This window comes from Sparus aurata, chromosome 22 (assembly GCF_900880675.1).
Source record: "Sparus aurata chromosome 22, fSpaAur1.1, whole genome shotgun sequence".
Taxonomy (NCBI): domain Eukaryota; kingdom Metazoa; phylum Chordata; class Actinopteri; order Spariformes; family Sparidae; genus Sparus; species Sparus aurata.
In genome coordinates this window covers 14,981,562-15,001,117 of record NC_044208.1, presented here as the reverse complement: position 1 = coordinate 15,001,117, position 19,556 = coordinate 14,981,562, and the positions used below count along the sequence as shown (strand labels likewise).

Sequence of the window (19,556 nt, the reverse complement as noted above, 5' to 3'; positions counted from 1 at the left end):
GGCGGCTTGCCCCTCTATGAATATCACCTTTTCGGAAACCAAGTAACAGACCTCCCTGCAAACGCTCTGGCCGTCCACTCTGCCTGTTACTAGAGCCACAGCTGCGAGCGGGAGACGTGTGTTTACTGGGGAAACTACAGCTGGCAATGCACTGTATTCACCACCACGTATGTGCGACTATAAAGCCTTGAGGGTCTGTTTGGAGAGTCTAGGAGAGGAGAGAAGCAAACTGACATGGCTTTACAGAAGAATGGGAGTATGTGGTGCAACATTATACCAGCGATATAAATGGTAGGGTTGGGAATCTTTGGCAATCTCATGATCCATTTTAATTCCAATTCTTGGTTGCGTGGTTGGAGTCAGAATAAATTTTGATTTGAAACAATTCTTGATTCCAAATCTACTGTTGTTTGAAAATAGTCATAATTCCACCTTTTTCGTTTCATCAACTTCAGGCTGTTTAATAACATTCATTGTTTTTTGACATTTGTTAATTGACTCTGAATCGTAGGCGATAAGAATCTAGATTTGTATGTGAAAAAAGATATTATCTAAAATCAACATACGACCTAGTTCTACTTATGACATATCATGATAAAATGATATCCAAAATATAAGATTTAGTCTCATGATAACAATATACAATTTATAGCCCAGGAAATAATTAAATATAGATATCTATATCATTTCAAAAGCAGTTGTTATCTTTGTTTTTCTATCCCCCATGTACTCCTCTTAAAGTGTACTCTACTTACACACAGTCACATTATAAAACTTTAGCTGTGATGTTGCCACAGTGGGAGAAAGAAAGAGGTTTCTTTTGACACACAAGAGCCTCTGTTGCAGTGAACTCGACATGTATTCAATCACAGAAGCAGCTTCCACTCTGGAATACAAAAAGACTCTTCATCTTCTCCCTGCCCTCATTCTTCTTCCTGTCTCAGGCAAACTGTTGTAACACTGAGCTGCTGAAGTTCTGCTAGTTGTGACGGCTGGATTCACTTTGCTCCAGATAAAGCCTGATTACCGCCCAGGCGACTAATTAAGGCTGGCCCAGCCCTTCAAAGTTTTGACGTTTGGGCTCTTGAAATGTCCCGAGCTCTTGATTAATGAAAGGAATTTAATTTAACTGCAGCAAGACCTGTTCGATATGGATCACCTGGTTAGAGAAACTCGGACAACCTGTCGTACTTTGGCTTAAATCAGAGTACAACTATGAAGCTATAAATATTCATCTGAAATCTTTAATGCTTTTGGTGAGATATTCTGTTGAAGGTGGAAAAGAACATTCCTCCATTCTTCTACAAATGAGTAAAAAAAAAAAAAACTGTCAGATGTGATGACAGTGAAAAAGGCAGTCTGTTTTTGTTTACAAGGGATTTAATTGAAGATGTGAACTAGAACTAGCGTATGTAGATGTAGAGACTTTGGTTTATGAAAATATACGTAGGCGATGACAAACCACTGTGTTGTGAGTCAGAGAAGGCACTTACAATGCTTGTTAATTCAGCCAAATTCATCCTGAAACTAGTTTTTGTTTCAGTTTTAGGTGATGCTTGACTTGTTTGTGCTGGGTTGGAGGACATTGTATGACAGGTCTGTTTGTAGCCTCAAACTCTTCTGTCGCTTTTCATCTCTGCCTCAAGTAATTACGTCGACGCAAATGGTTAAATGAGTAGCACATGGCAGCCTGTAATTAGATTTTCGGTAATGAATGGGTCAAACACCAGTTGCAGGCATTTAGGCACATAAATGTCCCGACAGACTCGACAATCTATTTGGTGGCTGGTGCGTCACAAGGGAAGCGGTCATATCCAATCACAGGACATGAATGAGAAGCTTGTTTGAGCTTTGGTTTGCTAAAAAAAAGTTCTTCCAAGAGATCTATGCCACCATTCAAAAGTTTGGAAAATGGTGCCATAAAACTTTGATTTTATGCAGTCAGAAGTCTGTAGGGTTGCAGTGATTAACCATTTTCAAGGTATACTGTAGTATTAACAGTTATTGAACTTGGCTGAAGAGTAGGAATGCACATTTTAGGCAATTTCTTTAATTAATCGTTTGCTGCCTTAACAGTGTATTATAGGTTTATTATTAATACTACATTAAATTAAGTATCAAAGTATTAAATACGCTTTTCCAGTCGAGAACTGTTTGTAGGTAACATTAGGATTTAAAAGAACTGTTGGAGTAAATACTACATTACTTGAATAATGAACAAAATGGCACAAAATAACTTCTCAATTGTAATAGTGGCACTTCTGTCTGGTTATTCATCAACCAGCCCGAAAAATGATGTTTTTATATCAGCTTGTATCGAAGGTCTTTTTGCATTTCACAAATTACAAACACTAAGTACAGTTTTAACGGCTCATTTACAAGTCAATTAAATCATTAACATCTCTAATTTCAAGTTGATATCAATTTTAATGTGTCGAGACACAACATTGTATGAAAAAATAACGTCTTGCTCAACCAAAAAAGCCCTTCTGTTTTTTTTCTTTTAAGGGGCATTGTAATAATAGTCATACTAAAATAATAACAACAGTGCAGTACAATATAACATGATACCATGACACTGCAATATCTTTCTTAGATGTTTTTTGTGCAGTGAAAAGCTCATACCATTGCATCCCTAGAGGACTACTCTATATTTTTGAATGACACATAATAGATGTTATTATGTGTGAAGGGCTTGCAAAAAAGTAATGTACTGTATAATGATTCAACCAGACTGACAACTGGAAATAAATGCCCTCCAAAAAAACCCACCAGATGAAGGACGTAGCCATTCGCGGATAGCCGTTATATTTGTCCAGTCACCCAAACCTAATATGAGATTTCCTGAATATTTGATCTGTTAATAGAGTAAATATTAACCAGTCAGTTCTATTCAGAAGTACAGATCTAATTCTAGATGACCGCCTATTTAAATGTCAGCCTTGAAAACCTGTAAAGTAAGCCTGACCTTGTCCAAATGAGCCGTTTTCCATTTCAAGGAAAGAAGACAAGTCGGGTCTTGTTTAGCCATGCCCCAGTTTTGACCTTTGGGGAACATTTCACCTTGCACCAAGATAATGTACTTGTGTAGTGTTAAGAACAACTTCCTCCCCACTTACTGAAAGTTGATGAATATTAAAATCTGTGACACTGTCTGCAAATGTTCATGATGTTTCTTCTCTGATCAGTCAACATTGTGGGCTCCAACTTCCCTGATTACTTCAGGAAGCTCATCAGCACAGACTCTGCAGTCTAATCAAGAAAGCTAATTTATTTGTGGGATCAGAAGGCAAACTGCTGCACATATACAACAAGTGCACGTACAGATATTACAGATGCTTACTGTTTGTGACCACATAGTTTATCTTTCATCTCTGCAGATTTCTCTTTATCTTCCCCCTCCCTCCATCACTCTGCCACACATTTTCTGCACTGTTGGATATAGTGAAAATGATTTAAAACCACGTCAATAGTGGCTGCCGGCGTGTATTTACTCTCCATAGTCAGTCCAAGCTTTAGTGCCTCAGTGGTCGTCTTTGGAGGGGCAGAAGACATTATAGAACATTTAGGAAATCTCTTCACACAGGCACTTTCCAAAGATACGTGAACCCAGAGATGCTGCAAATAACCTCATAATAAGCAATCCAGCTTCAATTTCAGAAGCAGGCCATGTAAGAAGAAGGAAAAGCCAGTGGGAAAGCCAAGAAATTGGCCAAATGCTGCTTATCACACCACGTCAAGAACAATTACGATGTGCATCTTGCCTGGAGCCTGTCCACTCACCTGACTCACTTTTTATCTCCTCAATACAATCTTCTTTCATCTTAAAGACTTAATAGTATTTTTAAAAAAATTTTACATTAACATAAACACCTTTGATAGCGAGTTAGTTAAAAAAGAATCGGCCTTCTTCATAGATTACTGGACTTCAAAAAGCCGTACCAGAAGTTGAACCATAATTAAAGGAACGAGGGAGAACCAGCTCAAATTGCTAATGCTGCCCTTTTATTTTTAAGAAAGAGCAAGGTAACAATGCCGTCTAAACATTTTTTTCTGAAACCGAAGGATACATAATTAAAATTTTGCCTACTGTGCGAGCTTCTGGGAAAGAGAAGTAGAGTCAGAATTAAAAATGTCAGTGTGTCCCTTCAGAGGTTTTTTAAAAAGTTGCAGCTCATTAGCAAAATGTGAGAGCTGTTGTGTGCTGAAGAATGGGGGGAGTCCTGCGAGCCTGTACGTCTGCTCTGATTCTAATTGGCTCTCACATTCTCAATTCTCACCAACACAGTGAGAATCTGTCCTCGCCTCACCCCTGCAGGGCAGCTCGTGCCATGGCAGAGGCTTCGTTGACAGATTAGCACTTGATGAAAAGCCAGTGTGATGCATTTTGTTTATCACTCTCGCAGCCCAGTACGAACAGAGCCCAGAAGCTGAAGATGTTCACAGATTGGTCAGCAAGTGGGTTCAAGTTTCCAAAACAATACTCCAGTTAGCAGTACCTGAAATCTTATGCTATGTGGACGGCAACACATTTGAAATGGCTTTGAATTAACCTCAATAATTACCTCAAATTGTATTGAAAACTACCCAGATATTGTTTATTACCAATCTTTTTTCCAACAAGCAGCTAATTAAAAGTTGGTAAAGTCTTTAATTCTTTATTTCGCAGTCTTCCCTCATCTAATTTAACTATTTTTCGTGTAGGATGCAATGTGCAAGTCATGTTGACTGTCCAAGGCAATTCCAAACAAAACAGAAAACCAATACAAGACTGTACGCCAGCCTGCTGTTTTAAGTCATTAATGTGAGGATATTCATGATGGTGTTGATTCACGATTATCTCAATAAGGAAAATTAAAAAAAAAAAAGGTTTCTGCTTAACTTCTGCTGAAAAGGCCATTTTAATTTCCAACTGGTCTCTGTCCAACTTCCCCTCAGCTCCAACTTTGGAACAATTTGCCTAAACCTCCGGTAACTTGAGTCTTGATTATGAAGTTGTATTTGTCGATGATTAGCAATTTATGGTTGCTAAAAATTGTACTTCAATTTACTGACCTGCCGAATTTGGGCAGAAACTAGCTGCAAATTAAACTCTCTTCAGTTTAGTGTCCTGCTGAAGGGAAGTTGAACGGAAACTTGGTGAAAATTCCCTGTCATTCCCTGAGCTATTTATTAACTGCTTATATGAACATAGTTTTTGAGAAGTTTGAGGTTATTATTGTGGTAATTGGGGGGTTATTTTAAGGACACTTTTAAATATGTTTCTTGCTAAGTGGCACCTACTTACCATGACATTTTGCGGACCTGTAAAATAAAGTGCTACCCAATATTTTTGGACGCTCTGGACAGTCTTTCATGGCATACATATACCATTTGTTTTACCTTGGCTTGTAAAAGATGAACATGTGCAACACCGCAAGGACATGGACACCTTTTTTTTTTGTTCTGGAAGTGCTCTCCTGTGCAATCTTTGTCATATTGCGGAAGCTTGGGAGGTTGGAAGGCGCCCAGGCCCATCTGTCATTATGAACTCATTCCTTGTCTCCCTCACTGTCTCTGGTTATCTCTCTCTGTCTCTTTATGTTTCAGCTGCATCTATCTCCGTCTCCGCCCTTGCAAAATAGTGTTCAGCAACATTATGAATATGCATTCGGCAGATAAGTTGTGTGTGTCTTTAAATAACAGGGCAGTGACAGGTTTTCTATCTGCCTCCGTTCTGTCTTTGTCTGTCTGACTTTTCAGTGCACACACTGGGAGATAAAGGTCAACCCACTCATACATTATTCACTGTGTAGGAGGTGGTCCACACGGAGGGCGATGTTAATTGCTCCTGTGCTGGGTCATCACGATACTCCTGATGATCGTAACGGCATCATTGTCATCTCTTCAGCATTATGAGGTAATAAAAGGGAGAGCGGAAAGCAGCACTAGCGTCTCTGAAAAGTTGCTGTGCTAATACATAGCCTGGATGACAGAGTATTTAATTTTTTCTCTGGGCTCTGATGTTTACATGAGAGAGGGGAAACCCAGTTGTTTATACCTATGAGTAAAAAGAGTTTCACTTTTAATTTAAACTTACATTTTATCATAATTTAACATTTTTACTTACTAATTAATCAATACATGATCAGTTTGATGAGACCCCGGTGCCAATTGCAGACAGTGATTGGAAGCCTTGATAAGGTCTTTACTTGTCACTGTGTCCATAACCAAAATGAGGCCTTATCCAGCATTTTGAATATAAAATGCACAGAAAAGGTGAAAAACGTCAGTAACATGTCCTAAAACTGCTCATGACATCTTAATCTTTTTGTCCAATGCGATAACCCAATGACGATTTAGTAAAAATAGGTATAACAAAGGGAAAAGAAGCAAAATCCTTGGATTTGATGTAAGGAAGGGAATGAATTCCCCTAAGTAAAGGCATGCTTTCTCATTAAGGGAGAAGCGTAAGCTACAAAGCCTCAGTTAACATTGCATATCGACCACACTGTGATCTTTCTCATGGTCAAACAATTGCACAAGCACAAGTGCATTCTGTATAAGCTGTAGCCACACATGAGATTTTTACAGCCACATCTGGCTCCATCATTTCACCTGAACCTTAATGTGTGTGTATATATAGATTTTCTGTAAACCATATAGAAGTGATACCAGGAAATGAACCTCTAAATACTCCCCACTTGAAATATGATATGAAAAAAGAAAGACACATGATTTATATGAGAGAGAAGGAAAATCATGCATTTGATCGTCTAAATTAGCAAATTGTAGACGATCAACCACTTGTGTCAGCACTAAATCAAATCACATCAGTTGTTCTGCCTAATGACAAGAAGAATTAGGCGTCTTAGATCTATCCTCCCTCCTTTTCATTACCTTCTTGACTGCTACTCCACTGTCACCTCTGTAATTTACTAGTGAAAAAGGGTCCTTGAGATGGTTCAGTCAGCCGTCTGCAGATGAGCTGTGATCCATGGCTGCAACAGCTGCTTCCCTCACACAGAGTGCTCTCCCCCTGCAGCTGCCTCCATCTTTTCTTTTTTCCATGGCCTCCACAGGGAATGCCCTACCTCGATCCTCTCCATGAAATCACAATTAATTAAGGGAAGGGTTGTCTGCAAGCACAATGAGCCAGAGCCCCTTAAAGGGGGAAATGCATCCGGGTAACCTGGAGTCCCAGCAGGCGTAATGGTTTTCTGAAGTGCAGCAGCATCACCTCCAGAGGCCTGTGCTCACTGCTGCAGTAACCTGGAATTGTGTTTATTGGTATTTACAACACCATCACACACTTCAGTTCTCCTTTTTAAAGTAAAGCTTCAGACTGCAACTAACGTTTTTGTTGTCAATTTATCTACTGATATTTTTTTTGATTAATCATTTGTGTCTGTGAAAAGTGAAGAAAGTGTGCCCAGTGGTCTTTAAGGAGAAATCTTTGAATCTCATGATATTCAGTAAAACCTACATTAAACAGAGGCAAGCAGCACATCCACACATTATAGCAGCTAGAGAAAGGAGGCAGTCTTGGGAGACAATGTCTTGACTGAATTGTTTCAGCTCAGTCATCAAAAGACAGTTGGAAGGTTATTGGCAAGACAATTTATAATAATTCAAATGCTGATTCACACCCCTGACCAGCCAAGAAAATCTTTAAAAAAGGTGAAAAGCTAAACACTCTCACTGCACTCGGCATCTATTGTAATGTAATACGTGTGCATAACATTTATTTATGGAGAAAGAATAAAATGCAAGTTATTTTTCTTATTGATTCCACTGTGTTTACGATAAGTGTTCCCAGCAGTACAGTATAACCTCCATGCTGCTGCAGTGGAAGTGCTAAGGGGCTGACTATAGATAAACACTCAGGTATTAATATGTGCAACACTGCAGAAATAGTCCTTGCTTTGTCCTTGGACGGTTTAATTTCAGACTGTTGTCATTTGGATATACTGCAAGTTAAAATGTGTCTGAATATCTGCAAAACTGATGACATTATAGTATAGCCTCAAGACCAGCAGCCCAGCAAGACCCCAAATTACAGATTGCTCTATTATTGTTTGTCTTTGTTTATTATTTATTTTCAGATTGATTTAGCAGCGAGTTACTGGTGACACAGCGGGGAAGTGTGTTTGAAGTGGTTTGGGAAATCTCTGTCAGTCTTATCATTAGAAGTTAGCAATTTTTTTCTTGACATTAAAAGAAAAATCAAAGATCCATCTCCTTAATATTTCAGACATTGCAGTAGCTACCTCTTTCAGCCCTGCTGCCTGGGGCCTTATTAAAAATACAAGCTGTGTGATCTCGCGGTCGGCCCTGAAATCCCTCAGTACGTCTCAGTATCTGTCAAAAAGCACAGTCAGATGCCTCCCAGGCAGGCAGAAAAACGCCCTCACGCTCAACTTTTGTTGCAGGACACAAACTTCAGCTTTCACTCATTCAGTTGGCTCCTGCTACCTTTCACAGTCTCCCCTCATTGAGAAGTGAGCTGATTGTGGTCAAGTAAAAACCTGTTAGATTTGGATGATGATTCTGTCCGTGCTTCCTGTTCCTTCATAGACAGGAATTTGTGTCTCAGCCAGTGTGCAGAGAGACTGTTCAAACATTTATACAAGTGCTCCCCCTCAAACGTCTGGGAACTTGGAAGCGACGTCCCACTTCTTCCTTCTCCCCGGCTCCAAGCTCAGCACCTGCTGCTGTTATTCTTTTGACTTCAGATGAGGATATTTTGCCCAGACCTGCTTCGCATTAATCGCAACATGATGCATCTCGGAGTGCCTTACGAACATCACATTCTTTCACACTCCCTTGACTTGGCATGAGCGGGGAACTCGAGCTTGATTGATGTGAAAGCGTGTGTTAAATGCATCCTGCCAGTTTTTATACGTCTAAATCAAATTAACAGAATGCCAGACTAATGCAGTCTGCGTTATTCATAGGCCGGAGCAGTAATTTGCTGACTAAGTCATTGCTGGCTCAGTGCTCACCGTGTGGAGCAAAAGGTTTTTTTTATCTGGGTCATCAGCGAGGCGGCTGTGTTTTCGGCTCCCCCTTTCCCCTGAGAAACTGCAGACCACTTGATTTGAAAGTGTTTGTAGGGGCTGGAGTTTATGTAAAATTTGTGTTGATTTCCAGTATTAGTAGTGGAATAATTAAACTATAATACAGAGATTAGTCTTCATCTGTGAAGAAATGGGAAAAGCAAATGGACATAATTATGATCTGTTATTTGGTCACTGCTGCTGTGTGTCCTCCATGTAATAGTGTATCTTCACACTGTTATATAAGGTGAAGGCAAGAACGGGCATGTCAGTATCTCTCACTGAGCACAAGTATTTATTTTTTTCGTTTACAGCTCACTCTTACACCTGTGCTGCCTTGTATGCCTAAAGCCTACAAGTGGAAAAAATGAAAAAACAAACAAACAACGGCAGCCCTTTAGATGCGTAACGCTAAACTGCCTCGCAATTCGGCGGTAGGTAATGATGGCATTATCATTGATCCTCGTGAACTAAGTCCAGAGCGATCAATGCTTTCCTGTGTTTCTATATGCAGGCAGCAGTCAGATTAATCCGACTGCAGCGGAGAGAAGACATCCTGTAGATTAGAAAGCTACAACTGAAAAGATTATGATTTAGTTTCTGTGTGTGTGTGTGTGTGCGTGTGCTGCTCTGTTTCCCCCCAGAAGCAGCCACGGGGCAGAGCTTTAAACCAGCATGTTTTTTGGCCGCAGATTAGACTTAGCAACAGCGTTTGCCAGCATCTGTCTGCCATTACCCCTGTGACACTGGCAGTCATGCAGCAATTAATCAGTCTGCTGTGATAGTTGCCTCTCGGTCACTCTGCACCTCGGGCACATCACTGAGCAGCGGGATGAGGGTCAGCGTCCAAAGGGTCACATGTCCTGGGGCTTTTTACGATGCATGTTCCCTCCTAACTGCTCCAAAATCCACTGGCCTGTAGGTACTTTGTAGGACTGGAGCCTCTTATCTAATCTTAGCCCGGATTGCTGTGTATCCTCGCTGGACTGCAGCTGCACCTTTTTTTCTAGCTAATAATTCTACGTACATTCATGTCTGTACCTCATGTATACTGGTGCTTGCTGTATTGCTACATGAACGTGAGTTGTTCGGTAGTGTTTCTCTCAATTTTTCGATGTGAAAATGTGCTGCTTTATTTCTGAACATCTCGTAGTTTGGACTTTTAAAGATTTGTCACTTTAAGAATAAAAGATTGACTAATCAGTCGCAAAAGAAATGACAGAGTAAGGCTGTGCAATATGTAAATAGAAATGCATCATTATCATGTTCGGGGGGCTTTAGACAGTGGATTCCAAAAGTCTTAGACCACATTGAAAAACTGTTATATTTTTACGTAAATGTGGGAAAAATCAAAAAGTTTGAAAAATCTGAAATAAAGTGAAAGTGTTGAAAGTCAAATTGTTATTCTAAACAAAAAGGGGCTTTCTAGGTATCAGATTAAGGTGAGACTAGAGGTTTCTAAGGAGGCAGTGCATGGATCTCTTGAACGCTCTGAAGAAACTGGTACCAATACTGGCTTATCACAAATACATTGGTACCGACGTATATGTCATCAGTTTGTACCGATATGTACCATACCGATACTGTTGTTACGGCATTATGTGTTCAGGTTTTTCGCCCGTCCATCCCGTTTTGGGGATGCAAATCTTGAGAATGCCTTGCTGGAACAAATGTCCACTTTGACTCGAGTTTGATTAGATTTGGGTGTTGAAGGTAGAAGGTCAAGGTCACAGGGAATGGGGCGTTAAGAGATTTTATCATTTAATATATCCTAAAAATATAGCGAGAGTATGTTCAGGCCATATCGATCAGTCTTATGACAGCAACATTTCTTTTTAGAAACATTTTCTCTAACTATTTTGGTATTCAACTGTTTGTTTCACTCTGATTTCAGCTTCTTAAATGTGATGATATTGTACTTTTTCCAGTTATGTATCATTGTAAACAAGGAATGTTGTGTTTTGGATTATTGGTCTGACAAAACAAACCATAATGTAAAGTTCTCATTATTTTCTTAAAAAAACGATTAAACTATTAACTAAGAAAATAATCAGGAATAGAAAGTCCAAAATAATTGATAATGAGAGGAATTGTGGAATTGTTAGTTGAGAAGAATAATGAAACACAAGTGGGTATAAAGTATGTTACAATTCATAAAGACATGTTCGTAGTCATCACACGGCCTGGTAGAAAGTATTTAGCAGCAGGAAGTGATTTTCGAGAAGATGAAACACGTGCCAGTCACATGATTGGCCAGTATCTTTCCTCATTCCTCTCCTTGACAGGCACACACACACATGCCAGCTGTATTGCAAGATGCTGTTTTTCAGGAGAGTCGGGGCTGGAGCAGTAATCTCCAAACATCAGAAATGCCAGTCACATGGAGGCGGCGGGGAGATGTGATTACTTGACTCGGACAGAATGAAAGATGGCTTTTTTTCCTATGTTTGTTTTTAAGATGCTATCTTTGTGTGTTGTGATCTAACCCTGCAGTAATGAAAGCATTACAAGCACAGAGGGTTGACTTCATCAGTAGCCCAGGGAATAATGTCCTTATCAAGAGGAGCTGTTATGTCGGCAAGGTAAACACCACCTGCGTTTCTGTTCGCCTCTGGTGTCTGTGACTGTGTCGCTCTGAACTGCACTGTTCAATCAAGGCTAGCCTGCTGTGTTGCAGGGTTAGTAATGCATTTGATAAGGACTGTTTGGCACTTGGCCTATCAGTTGACATCCTTGGGGCTTGTGCTGTTGTGTGATACAGCTAGAGCTCCGAGAGCAGACTGTCTGCTGCTCGCGGAAAGAAACAATCTGTGCTTAAATTAAGACTATGCTCATGATGTAAGAGTCTGTCGGAGCTGCCTGTTTCAGGGGGAGCTACTTCCATTTCTGCTGTTGCTTTTAGCCATTCTTTTTTTTAAAACATCCGCACACTGAAAATGCAACTCCTTAACTCCTGAATTTTTCCTACATTCTGAAGGTGAAAATGAGCTGAAGAGGAAAGTGTGTAAGACGGGTATTATATCCTGAAAACTCACCTCCAGTGGCTTCAGGAACATCTTGAACACTTCAAAATACACCTGGCTGAAGTTGAGTAGTCTGCAACAGAAGGTGTGGTTCCCTTTGTGAAAAAGCCTGAGTGTTTTCATCTCCTGAGCTAGTGAAGAGAATTCCCCATCACTGTCTTAGATGGACCGTTATCAGGGATGCTCAGTAATTTGAGTCGGTGATGAGGTCGGGATGCAGAAAGAGGTCTTTAATGAGATTTGCTGGAGGGGCTGTGGGTGTTGGCTCGCCCACTGTGCGTAGTTTACTAGTGATGGCTCTTCTCCCCTCTTTCATACTCTCACCATGCAACTTTGAGAGAGAGGAAATTGAAAGAAACAGATACCCCCTGGTGTTCTACACCACACTCATGATTTTTTTTCCTGGACGAGGCAATCATGAACAGAATGCAGTGGAAAACAGGGTGAGCTGCAGACACTTGCTTTATATAGAAACTCTTTAGTGGCTGGCCATGGAAAGACAGACTATATATAAATATGTATGTTGTTGTGCGGGCCCTGCCGAAAACATCTTTGTCTGTGTAAAGACAAACAAGTCACTTCTTATTGCAAAAGAAAAAAGACCGCGAGTTTGCTTTACAAAAGGCTGTAATGTTTCTTCTGATGGAATGTAACTATGTACACTTTGAGGTGCCAGTACTTTACTTAACTGTAATGTATTACCCTTCTACATTTATTTGATAACTTTAGTTACTTTGCAGGTTGTGGGCTGCATCAGAGCCAAAGTAGCACTTTTATTTAAGTAATTAATTTAATTACCAATTGAATAAAAATAATCACTGATTCAGGGTGGATAATTAAGTCAAGTCTATAATTGGTGAACCGAAAGTAGACGGTGTATACATGTAAATATGTCTAATTTTCTTTTACCTGTATTTTTCATACAGAATTTTACATTTTGTCCTCAGTATGGTTGCAGCGATATAAACGAAAATCTACTGTTATTATGTATAGTTGCACATCTACGCATCATCTAGTGAATTTTACCACATTAATGTTTCTGGAAATACACTTATTTTAAGTTTGTTTCAAGTTTTACCTCTGTCAGGACAATACTTTGTGGTTTTGTCTGATTAACAAGTTTTCATTCCTTTAAAGCAAAATGTGTAGAATATGCATTATGTGCAATATTTTTGGGGAATGCCTCAAATAGCCTCATTATTTATTACAGTTAAACAGCTGTCACTTTGATCTTGGTTCAGATATTTATTGATTCATTGTTACTCCTTGTTTTGTCTGTTATTCTCTCTTCTAGGTTCCTGTTTTGAGAAGAGAAGATTCCAAAAGCCCCGTCTCCAAAGGAGTTCCTGACAACGGGCCAGAAAATGAGCAAATCCCAAACAGAAGCAACTCTCCCACAGAGTTATCACTCTGACCTGTGAGCAGCCATGCCCTCCCTGCAACATAGCTACATCGAGGGGAACCCCTCTAACCTTGTGGGATTGTTTTCTGACATAGATTTGTAAGATCAGCTGGACCTGATTATAGAAATGGCATTAGTTTGTGTGGGCTATAACACATCAGAGTACATACTAGAATACAGGTGAGGCTGAACCTCGATTCAACATCCACAGGACGCTGAAGAGGAATTGGACGGCCTCAGATGACCTTTACAGAAAGACAGAGCTACAGCCAAGCTTTGATGATTTAGTATCCATCCCACAGCCTTGCTGACAAGGTCACACCATGGCTGCTGCTGATCCCCATAGCAACGGTTCCTTGGTGGGGCAAGGAGCAGACTGAGAGAGTCAACAATGCAGCGTAACGGTGGCGGGGTGGGTGCCGGTGGTCAGCCGTGGGTGTTGCGACGTGTGCGCCTCACGTGGCTCAGTTTCATGCTCTTCTTCATCCTGGTCTTCTTCCCACTCATCGCCCACTACTACCTCACTACCATAGACGAAGCTGGGGGTCCTGATAAGCGCATCTTTGGGCCTCGGCCTGGTGGCGAGCTGTGCGAGGCCAAACATGTGCAGGATCTGTGCCGAATCCGTGAGTCAGTCAGCGAGGAGCTGCTGCAGTTGGAGGCCAAGAGGCAGGAGCTCAACGGGGAGATCGCCCGACTCAACCTGCGCATCGAGGCCTGCAAGCGCAGCATCGACAGCGCCAAGCAGGATCTGCTGCAGCTGAAGAATGTCATCAGCCAGACAGAGCATTCCTATAAAGAACTAATGGCCCAGAACCAGCCCAAGCTCTCATTGCCGGTCCGGCTGCTACCAGACAAGGAGGACCCTGGACTTCCACCACCCAAGTCTGCGCGATCATGTCGTCTACGCTCCTGCTTCGACTACGCTCGCTGCCCTCTTACATCTGGGTTTCCTGTGTATGTCTATGACACAGGCTCCTATCCATGGGCAGACTATCTTGACCCACTGGTGAAGCAGGCTTTTGCAACGTCTGTTAAGAGTAACATTTATGTAACTGATAACCCCAGCATTGCTTGTCTGTATTTGGTGCTGGTAGGGGAGCTACAGGAGCCCTCGTCCTCCCCGATGCCATCTCCTGCAGAGCTGGAGAAGCAATTAAAAGCTCTCCCATACTGGAGATCTGATGGACACAATCATGTACTGGTGCATCTGTCTCGAAAGTCCATGACACAGAACTTCCTGTATAATGTGAGCACAGGACGGGCAGCAGTTGCTCAGTCCACCTTCCTGGAGCAGCAGTACCGTGAGGGCTTTGACTTGGTTGTGTCCCCTCTGGTTCATGCCCTCTCAGAACCAAACTTTTTGGAAGTGCCCCCTCAAGTTCCTGTAAAGAGGAAATACCTCTTTACCTTCCAGGGGGAGAGGGTTGAGTCACTGAGGAGCAGCTTACAGGAGGCACCCCCTCAGTCTTTCGAAGAGGAAATGGAAGGAGACCCACCAGCCGACTACGATGATCGCATTATCGGTACCTTAAAGGCGGTGCAGGACAGCCACTTGGACCAGGTGCTGGTAGAGTTCACCTGCAAGAACCCGAGGCCAAGTTTGCCAACTGAGTGGGCTCTTTGCGGAGAGAGGGAGGACAGGCTGGAGGTGCTTAAGGCTTCAACTTTTGCCTTAGTGATCGCTCCAGGGGATGGACAGCTGGTGGCTTCAGCAGGCTGTGGGATGAGGCTCTTTGAGGCCCTAGAAGTAGGGACCATCCCAGTCGTGTTGGGGGACCACTCCAAACTACCCTATCACCAGTTTATTCGATGGAGCGAAGCTGCCATTATAGTCCCCAAGCCTCGTGTCACAGAGCTTCACTTCCTGCTGCGCAGCCTATCAGACAATGACATGTTAGCTATGAGGCGGCAGGGCCGCTTTCTGTGGGAGACCTATTTCTCTACCTCAGAGAATGTTCTTAACACCCTCCTGGCCAGCATCAGAACGAGCATCCAGGTTCCTGCGGCACCCATCAAAGAGGAGCCTGCCCACGAGATTCCTCACAAAGCGGGGAAGCTGGCAGGAACTGATGCCAACCTGGCTGACAATGGCGACCTGGATTTGGGTCCCGTCGAGACTGAGCCCCCCTATGCCTCTGCCCGCTTTCTCCGCAATTTCACATACACAGCTGCAGACACCTACAGAGCATGGAATCGGGCCCCAGGGCCCTTCCATCTCTTTCCTCACACTCCTTTGGACCCTGTGTTGCCCTCTGAAGCCAAATTCCTTGGCTCAGGTACTGGTTTTAGGCCTATCGGTGGAGGTACAGGAGGCTCGGGAAAGGAGTTCCAGGCAGCTCTAGGAGGTAACGTACCCCGAGAGCAATTCACAGTGGTCATGCTGACATATGAGAGGGAGGAGGTACTGATGAACTCTCTGGAGAGGTTGAATGGACTTCCTTACCTCAACAAGGTGGTGGTGGTATGGAACTCGCCCAAGCCTCCCTCAGATGACCTTCTGTGGCCAGACATTGGCCTGCCAATTGTGGTGAGTACTCCCTCAGAAGAAGAGGTTCTTAAGTAAGGAATACATCTTCTTGTCCTGTGTCTCTAAAATGCATAAAACAGTATCCTATAACATTTCTAATGTATCAGAGTTGGTGCAGAGTTTGTTTAAGTACATCACATTGAGCTCTTTGCATCAGTACCTCTTTGAAACTCTGCAGGAGTCCTCACAAATTACCAGAAGCTTTACTAAGAGGATGTAAGAAGTCTGACATCCATGAATAATAAAATTTGGGCTTTTGAATTAAGCCTTAAAAATAAAATATCCCTCTTCATACCATTTGTTTGTGATGGAGACAGTGGCAAAGGAGAGCTAATGGGTTGAATCTGGTAGAAGAGGCTTTGATGCTTACTGGCACTAAGATTCGGAGAGTTTATACGATGATTTCTAAATGGTATATGCATTGACTGTCTGTCAACATAAATGGCTCTTAAGTTATATTGAGTCAACCATTTATCATTTACAAACTATTTTACAGGGAGAGAAGCCTCTTAAAGCAGCTTAATTCAATATATTTATAATAAAAATGGATAGAATAAATATGTGAAAGGGGTTGCTTGTTTGATGTACCCACAGAGAATTATCACTCAGCTCTGCAGTTCCTCTCACTTCTCTGAAGTGTTTTCACATCTTTCAGCTCTTCACTTTAGTTTTCCAGCACACAACTTTACTGCTTTGATTCACTGTCACGGCTTTCCTGAGGCCCATTTTCAGCCTGAGAAAGAAGCAGTGCTCAGCAAAAAACTCCCAAAACACACTGTACACTACCTGCCCAGCTTCAGACCAGTAGTTATCAACAAGCTGGTGAACAAAGTGGAACACTAAGCAGCGGTTTCAACAACAGTTTGCCCGGTCCAAGCTTAAAATGTCATTAAATGATGTTTATTTTGTAAACTTTGTAAGCTTTTTGTTTACAGCTTGTTTCTGCTGCTTCCTAGTGGCCACAAAAAAACAGTTAGTGCAGGTTCATTTCAGTCAGGTAGAAGATGGACGACTTTACCAACCAGAGCTTTATGTCAAGTGCAGAAATGTTGTTGCTAAGCAGAATCTCGCCTTGCGCCTGCAGGTTGTACGCACAGAAAAGAACAGCCTGAACAACCGCTTCCTCCCATGGGATGCCGTGGAAACCGAGGCCATCCTGTCGATCGATGATGACGCTCATCTCCGCCATGATGAGATCATGTTCGGGTTCAGGTCAGTGGTGAAAGAATGAGGATGCATGGTCGGGCATTTGTCATTACTATGTAGCATATTACTGTGCCTATAAAATATTTTCACCCATCTAAAAAGTTTGCATGTTTTATCGATTTACAGTGCTGAATGAATGTTGATTTAATGTTTTTGTTTTTTTGATTAAAAAAAATACATACATACAACTGCATTACATCATCATCATACATTATACATTATCTTAAATTGAAATTAGAGCTTTATTCAGTTAAGTCCTCAACTGTTAAGATGTACTGTATTTGCTATAAATACATAACTTTCTTTGCAACTTTGCTTCTAAAAACCGAACAGGTCTCTGCCATATTTTGGAAATGGAGAATTGTAGGTGCGCAACAGTATTAACCATTAGCTACACCTGGCACGCCTGCAATCTCCTTGGATATCCCTTGTTTCCAAGCAGCATTATGCTACTGATATAGAATTGGAATACTCCACCCCAAAAGTTGACTGCACTGGTTCCTTAGGTTTGTGACCCTGATCTAGGATTTTTTTGATACTGTTATTGGTACACTGCAGTTCTAAAGCAGAAATGCTCAGCCAGTGATAATGTTGCTGATTTTCATCAGATGGTGTCTGAAATACAAGTTGCGCTACATATGATGAACATTGCTGTGAAGACGGTTTTGAATATAAAGCTGCAGTAAAATAGAGGCTACATCTCCCGAGAGGAGTTAAAATGTCCAGAAAATGCAGCAGCATCACATTCCTGAAAACACTGAATTAGACAGTGCGACTGAGCCAACCACCAGAGACCGAACCAGAGAAAATAAAAGGGAAACATGCTGTCAGTGCAGTGTATTTATGATTCATTTGCTAATACTGTACTCAGATAAGCTGAAGGCCATGCTTAAACCAATTACAGTACGCCGTTATGCTATTTCTGTGCACCACCCCTCCCTCTCTTAGACTTGTCTACAAGTCGGTGCTGCAGCAGCTTGTTCAGGCAGGCAAAAATTGGGGTCATTTGTCATGAATTATTTTGGCTCCCCCAGAATTACCCAGGAATGTTTCCTCACCTGCACTCTTGAGTGTTAAACATCCGAGTGGTCTCACATGAGCTTATTTAAGACATTAGATGTGTCTTCTTATGTGTTTAATCAGTTAACCTTTTGTCCAAGTCCGTCTAGCAGTGACTGGCCAACAGTATGCGTGTGTGAATATAAGCCAAGTGTGAGATTCTGGCTTTAAATCTTTGTAATAAAACTGTCACATGCTAACAGAAGACAACAGAATGGATACTTAATTACTCCCAAGAGGCGATGTGAGATTGCAAGTTAGAACAGATGGATGAAGATTGGTGGCGTATGCTCAGACAGACACTTGAAAAAGTTACAAACTACAAAACATGTATTGATCCTGCACAGTCAGTCTTAATGAATTGATTGAAAATGAAGATTTCTGTTAATTTTTGGGTTTGCTGGTGTCACACAGAGTGTGGCGCGAGGCCAGAGATCGCATCGTGGGCTTCCCTGGGAGGTATCATGCGTGGGACGTCAACCATCAGTCCTGGCTCTACAACTCCAACTACTCGTGTGAGCTGTCCATGGTCCTGACAGGAGCCGCTTTCTTCCACAAGGTCAGAACTTGCATTCCCCAAAACATTCATCCAAATTTATGTTTTTTTGCATTTTTATTCACGTGTCCTCCTATGTGTTTCTTGTCCCAGTACTATGCCTATCTGTACTCCTACGTCATGCCCCAGGCTATCAGGGACATGGTGGACGAGTACATAAACTGCGAGGACATCGCCATGAACTTCCTGGTCTCCCACATCACACGCAAACCACCCATCAAGGTCAGTGACGAAGCAATGCAGTCTGAGCGGCTGCGCTCAGCTCGGCATCGACAAACTTTGTATATCCCTCAGGCCCCCTGCGTGTTTATTTTTCTGCCCACTTAGCTTTGCCATTACTCAAACTGACACGTCCAATATTCCACACAAATGATAAATCAAAAACACAAGATCGAATCGGTGCGTTATGTCTGATTTTTCCCCTGGATTTTTATTGGAAGGACATTTATTACCGGAGTGCATATTTATTGCGAGACAAATAATTACAGCAATCAAGCCTGGGGAAGCTGTTGGAACAGAAATGTCATGCAGCTCTCAGTTTAAGTTCTTTTTGATTTAGATGGGTGTTAATATTCAGGGTGTTTCCGAGGGGAATTAAAGACGGCTTTGATGGAGTGTGTTGCATGACAGCAATTCACTGCTTGGAATAAGCCTTGTGAATAATGAATTTGGGGCAAGTTTGAATGTGGAGTCTTGAATGGTGAGAGACTATACATCTCTTTTAGTGCAAATACGATTATTA

General features: G+C 41.8%; 1 protein-coding gene across 2 annotated transcripts in view; it reads left to right on the top strand.

The window, feature by feature from the left end:
- extl3 (exostosin-like glycosyltransferase 3) overlaps positions 1-19,556 on the top strand; it is a 36,113-nt gene that overhangs the window by 11,415 nt on the left and 5,142 nt on the right. Inside the window, exons 1-5 of one of the 2 annotated variants that reach the window (XM_030405648.1) lie at positions 11,429-11,620; positions 13,356-15,993; positions 17,078-17,205; positions 18,673-18,817; positions 18,908-19,036. In XM_030405648.1, the coding sequence (XP_030261508.1) occupies positions 13,855-15,993; positions 17,078-17,205; positions 18,673-18,817; positions 18,908-19,036 (2,541 nt within the window). In that variant the 5' untranslated portion in view covers positions 11,429-11,620; positions 13,356-13,854. Of the gene's footprint in view, positions 1-11,428; positions 11,621-13,355; positions 15,994-17,077; positions 17,206-18,672; positions 18,818-18,907; positions 19,037-19,556 lie in introns of those variants that run through there. The other variant, XM_030405647.1, reaches the window with a different exon arrangement.